This window comes from Lipotes vexillifer, unplaced genomic scaffold (genome assembly GCF_000442215.2).
Source record: "Lipotes vexillifer unplaced genomic scaffold, Lipotes_vexillifer_v1.1 scaffold376, whole genome shotgun sequence".
Classification (NCBI taxonomy): Eukaryota; Metazoa; Chordata; class Mammalia; order Artiodactyla; family Lipotidae; genus Lipotes; species Lipotes vexillifer.
In genome coordinates, this window is record NW_006785037.1 from 1424693 (window position 1) to 1430622 (window position 5930).

Consider the following 5930-nt stretch of genomic DNA (forward strand, 5'->3'; position numbering starts at 1 on the left):
TCTTTCCCTTGTATACTCCTGAAATATGACCATTTTTCCACTTTAGTGGATTCTAAGGAGGAGACATGAAGAAGATGGGTTTTAAGCATACGAATTTAATATTCAAGAAAACTTAGGTCCTACTGGTAAAAAAAAATTTGTGTGACTGATATTTTCTGCATGGTATAAAGATATGGTTATCACAGTTTCATAAAATACAAATTTCCTTTTCATGCAGTGAAGCACTCGAGCAGGACATAAGAGTATAATGAAGGAGTACAGAATAATAAAGACCTCAGCCTGTGGCATCAGGCTGAGTTTGACCCCCACTACTTACTGACCTTAGGAAGTAATCAACATCACTGATTTTTCCATTTCTCTATCTCTATGAGTTTAATTATTGCGATAGAGTTGGTTAAATTGTCTCCCCAGTATCCATTCTCCTCTTATAGTAATAGAAATTTCTATGGTAGAAATTTTCATGATAGAAATAAAGACTTCACTTCCCAAATGCAGTCATATGACTAGGTCTGGCTACTGGATGGGAGCAAAACTTCATGTGAATTTTTGCGACAGGACTTTAAAAGGAAAAGAGTGTACCTTCCTTTTTTACTTTTTCCCTTCCTTCTTGCTGGAAAGCAATTATAATGGCAGGGCTGGACCTGCTAGCTTCAACTCTGAGATCAAAACTGCATGCTGAGGATGACAGAACAATAAGATAGAGAGAGCCTAAGTCTTCAGTAGTGTGGTGGCACCATGGATCCTCTAGACTCAGATTGTTGAGTGAAAGAGAAATAAGCATTGTTTTTGTTGACACTTCTGTTATTTTCTGTTGTCACAGAAAATTTACTGTTGTGCTAAATGATACGCTTATAGGACCTACTTCCAAAGACTAATGCATGTAAAATCACGTAACATAGTGCTGTAAGTGCTTGATATGTTCATGCATTCATTTCTTGCACCTTGCTTGAATGCCTGCTCCATTGCCAGATACTCTGATAAGTGGTAGGATAGTATGTACAGAATGGCTAGAACAGAAAACTGTGACAGCACCAAATGTTGGGTAGGACATGAAGAAACTGGATCACTCATTCATTGCTGGTGGGAATATAAAATGGTACAGCCACTCCTAAAAACGTTTTGGCAGTTTTTTAAAAAACATGCAGCTGCCATATAGCCCAGCAACTGCATTCCTGGGCATTTATCCCAGAGAAATGAGAACTAATGTTCACACAAAAAACAGTATATAATTAATTTTTCTCATGTTAAAACCCAAGCTGGTAGGTACTCCAGGAGACTAGGGTGACTCTCTTTCATGATGTGGTCTTAGACCCAGAATTCCTTTTATCTTGTTTTTCCACCATCCTCTGAGGTATACTTCATCTACATGGTCAGTGTTGGCTCACCATTACAGTGTCTAATTTTAATCAACAGGAAGGGGGAACAAGAGAAAATGGTAGACATGTAGTTTCACTTAATGACATGGCTCTGTCATCTTATTGACCCAAACTTAGTAACATGTCCCTGCGCCCAGCAGCCAGGGAGGCTGGAAAATATATTCTCTAGACGGAGTCCATATACCTCACTGAAAATTCAGAGAGTTTTATTGCTAAAAGGAAGAAGAAAAGATTGCAATGAGCAATCTCTTCCACGGTGGAATTACTCCACACACACACACACACACACACACACACACACACACACACACACACACACACACACATATACCTCACTGAAAATTCAGAGAGTTTTATTGCTAAAAGGAAGAAGAAAAGATTGCAATGAGCAATCTCTTCCACGGTGGAATTACTCCACACACACACACACACACACACACACACACACACACACACACACACACACACACGTTTGTATAAAATGAATTTTTACTTGAAGCAGTTTATCATTTCAGAAATATTTATGATCTCTATAAAGAAACTGCTGCTAACTGACTTTGTACAGGCAGTTCTCTGAGTAGTTAGCAGTTCCCTCCCCCCCCCCTTTTTTTTTTACTTCGTTATTGAAGTATAAGATACATACTGGAAAGCACACAAAACTAAGGGTATGGTTTTGTGAATTTTGTAAACTTAACCACATCTATGTGGCTAACTGTTCAGGAAATGGAACCTTACCAGAACTCCAATATTCTCCTTGCCCTCTTTTGGTTATTACTCTGAACCCCGAGGGTAACCACTCTCCTTACTTCTAACATCCTAGATTTAGTTTGACATATTTTAGAATTCATGTAAATGTAATCACACAGTATGTACTCTTTTGCCTGTGGCTTTAGCTTACATTATGTTTGTGGGATTCATTCTCATTTCTTTTTAGTATCCCATTTTGTGAATATACCATAACTTATTTATCCATTTTACTGTTGATGAGTATTTGGTTAGTTTCTAGTTTTTGGTTATTATGGTAGCGATGCTACCAACATTCTAGTACATACCTTTTGATTAACATATATACTAATTTCTGTTGGGAATTTAAGGGTGGAATCACTTAGGTAAAATGATCATATATGTTTACCTTTAGTAAATATCTCCAAACTGTTTTCAATTTGGTTGAGTCACTTTACACGCCTACCAGCAGTGTAGGAGAGTTTTAGTTGCCCTTGATCAGGGGGTTAGCAAATTATGACTTATTGCCTCTTTTTGTACAGCTTAAGAGTTGATAATGGGTTTTGCATTTTAAATAATTGGAAAAAATATGAAAAAGATTGGTATTTTGTGACACATGAAAACTGTATGAAAATTAATTTTTAGTTTTCATAGGTAAAGTTTTATTGGAACGTAGTCTTGCTCATTTAGTTATGTTTCGTCTGTGACTGCTTTTGTACTACAGTTGCAGAATTGAGTAATTGGGACAAGCTGTATGACCCACTAAGCCTAAAGTATTTTTTCTTTAATTAATTAATTTTTGGCTGTATTGGGTCTTCGTTGCTGTGCGTGGGCTTTCTCTAGTTGTGGCGAGTGGGGGCTACTCTTCGTTGTGGTGAGTGGGGGCTACTCTTTGTTGTGGTGCACGGGCTTCTCATTACGGTGGCTTTTCTTGCGGAGCATAGGCTCTAGGCACGCGGGCTTCAGTAGTTGTGGCTCGCGGGCTCTAGAGTGCAGGTTCAGTAGTTGTGGCCCATGGGCTTAGTTGCTACACGGCATGTGGGATCTTCCTGGATCAGGGCTTGAACTCGTGTCCCCTGCATTGGCAGGTGGATTCTTAACCACTGTGTCACCAGGGAAGTCCCCTAAGGTATTTTCTTTTCTTTCTTCTTTTTTTAAAAAAATTTTATTTATTTACTTATTTTTGGCTGTGTTGGGTCTTCGTTGCTGTGTGTGGGCTTTCTCTAGCAGGGGGTACTCTTTGTTGTGGTGTGCAGGCTTCTCATTGCAGTGGCTTCTCTTGTTGCAGAGCACCGGCTTCAGTAGTTGTGGCTCGCAGGCTCTAGAGCATAGGCTCAGTTGTGGCGCACGGGCTTAGTTGCTCCTTGGCATGTGGGATCTTCCCGGACCAGGGCTTGAACCTTTGTCCGCTGCATTGGCAGGTGGATTCTTAACCACTGCGCCACCAGGGAAGTCCCCCCTAACGTATTTTCTATATGGCTTTTTATAGAAAAAGTTTGCTGATATGTATTTGCCAACTTTTAGTATTCTTAGTCTTTTTCATTTTAGCTTTTCCAGTGGATGTATAGTGCTACCACATCGTGACATTATTTGCAGTTATCTGATACCTAACAATGTTAACTTGCTTTTGAAATAACTTTTGACCATTTGGATGTATTATCTTTTGCTTGTTCAAGGCTTTTTTGCCCATTTTTCCATTGAATATTTGGTTTATTTTTGATTTTTAGGTAGTTTTTAATTTTTAATATGCTGTGGGTACAAGTCCTTTGTGCATATACCTATGTCTATCTATGTGTCTGTCTATGGCAAATATTTTCTCCTAGTCTGTGGCTTGAATTTACATTATCTCAGTGGTGTTTTTATGAAAGGAAGCTGTTATTCTTTTAATGACAGAGATTAAAAATTTCTTTAAAATATTTAAGAAATATTTTAAAATATAAAACAAATTTTTACATAGCAAAGGCATACATTTCTAGAGTAATTTATTCTTGTTTAAGGCAACACTTTTACAACTGCTACATTGTTGAAAAAAAGAATTTGACCTTGAAATTTGGAGAACTAATTAATTTTTCGTTAATTAAGAAAATTATTTAAAAATAAATTTTCATTGCATTTTTATTATTTCATTTTAGATATTAAGGGTGAAAGTGAAACAGTGCTGAATCCTGAAGAAGTGGCATCTTTGGAGGAATATATTCCTACTCGACATACAAGTATTACTCTCCTCAAATGTACCTTCACAATTTTCATGGCTGAATTCAACTTGCTGGATCATTTGTTACCTGTCATTATGGGAGAAAAGGTATATTTTGTCATTTACTACTTGTTTTCTCATATATGTATATTTATTGGTCCTGTGATATTGTAAGAGGAAGTTGATTATGTAATAGAATATCAGAATATCTGTCTACATATAATAGTTATCCATGATGAAGTTAAAGCAATGTAACTATGATTATTAATTCTTAGAAAATAATTTATATATATTATATAAGTAAATAAATAGATTAAAAAAATAACCTCAAGCTAAGGCTCTATAAAGAAATGTTGAAGAACATTTGCCTTGATGTCAGACCATGTACAAGCTATGACACCTTAGGACACTGCTTTATATCTCTAAGCCTTGTTTTCCTTTTCTGAAAAACAAAAGAAAATTATATTTTTCATGTAGGCTGACAGAGTCAGCCGGTAAAGAAGCAACAAGCCCTGATAGATTCAGATAGTTTATTACTTACATAGACAGCAAAAGCAAATCAGTAATGGTGTTGGCTTGCCTTGTCCCTTTCAGGACGACCCTGAATCTAGAGCGCCAAATGACCTGCAGCACACATGGTAGGATACCTTGTTGACAAGGATTCAGTTCCACACTGCAGCTAAGCAGTTATATAGCCTACAGCTGTACTCTGAGAGAGTAGATGGAATGCCCCGAGAATGAGGGATGCTGATGAGAAAATTTCCCCATAGCAGTGTTTCTCAAGATGAGAAGTCAACTGAGAAATGGTCTTTTAGCAGTTGTGCACAAGGCCGCCTATTTTCCCCTGTTCTGATAATATCATAGGGTGCTCCACCAAGGCTTAGTTCTTGTGTGGTTTAGCCTTGCCTTGTGGGCTACATGGATTTTAAGATTGTCGGGGTGCTGGCATAGAGCAGTTCTCCCAAAGTACCTAGCTCCTAGAATGATTTTGAATATTCAGTGAGATAATGCATGTAAACCATTTTGCACATAATTAGGAACCCAGTGATTATTACTGTGTTTCTTAATGAGGACTTATTAGATGCTTAATATTTTAGGTCCATATACAGCGTATTGCTTTCTGAGTCTGCCATATACATACAAGGTATTATCTGTTATCTTTATTATTTTGGGGGTTATATGTCTTTTAATGATGACGTGATGATGATTATGGAAGTAAAAATTGTCCTAACATTAAATAACAAGAACTTATAGAAGTATGGCAGAAAATTAAGATATATCAGTTTCACTTTGTATATTTGCTCTCTATCAGCCACTCATAATTGTTCATTGTATTGCTGGGTAAAGAGATCATCTGGGGAAAATTTCAGTGGAGAAGAATTAAAATATGACAGTATATGCATGAACTTTAAAGTAAATATCGTTAATAAGTTCAAGAAAGAGACAGGGCTTCCCTGGTGGCGCAGTGGTTGAGAGTCCGCCTGCCGATGCAGGGAACACGGGTTCGTGCCCCGGTCCGGGAGAATCCCACGTGCCGCGGAGCAGCTGGGCCCATGAGCCATGGCCGCTGAGCCTGCGCGTCCGGAGCCTGTGCTCCGCAACGGGAAAAGGCCACAGCGGTGAGAGGCCCGCATACC

At 38.1% G+C, this 5930-nt stretch overlaps 1 protein-coding gene across 3 annotated transcripts in view; it reads left to right on the top strand.

The window, feature by feature from the left end:
- The window catches only part of VPS13B (vacuolar protein sorting 13 homolog B), an 804491-nt gene that overhangs the window by 95264 nt on the left and 703297 nt on the right, over window positions 1–5930 (top strand). For all 3 annotated transcript variants that reach the window (XM_007457167.1, XM_007457166.1, XM_007457168.1), the window contains exon 14: window positions 4232–4401. In XM_007457167.1, the coding sequence (XP_007457229.1) occupies window positions 4232–4401 (170 nt within the window). The remainder of the gene's footprint in view (window positions 1–4231; window positions 4402–5930) is intronic.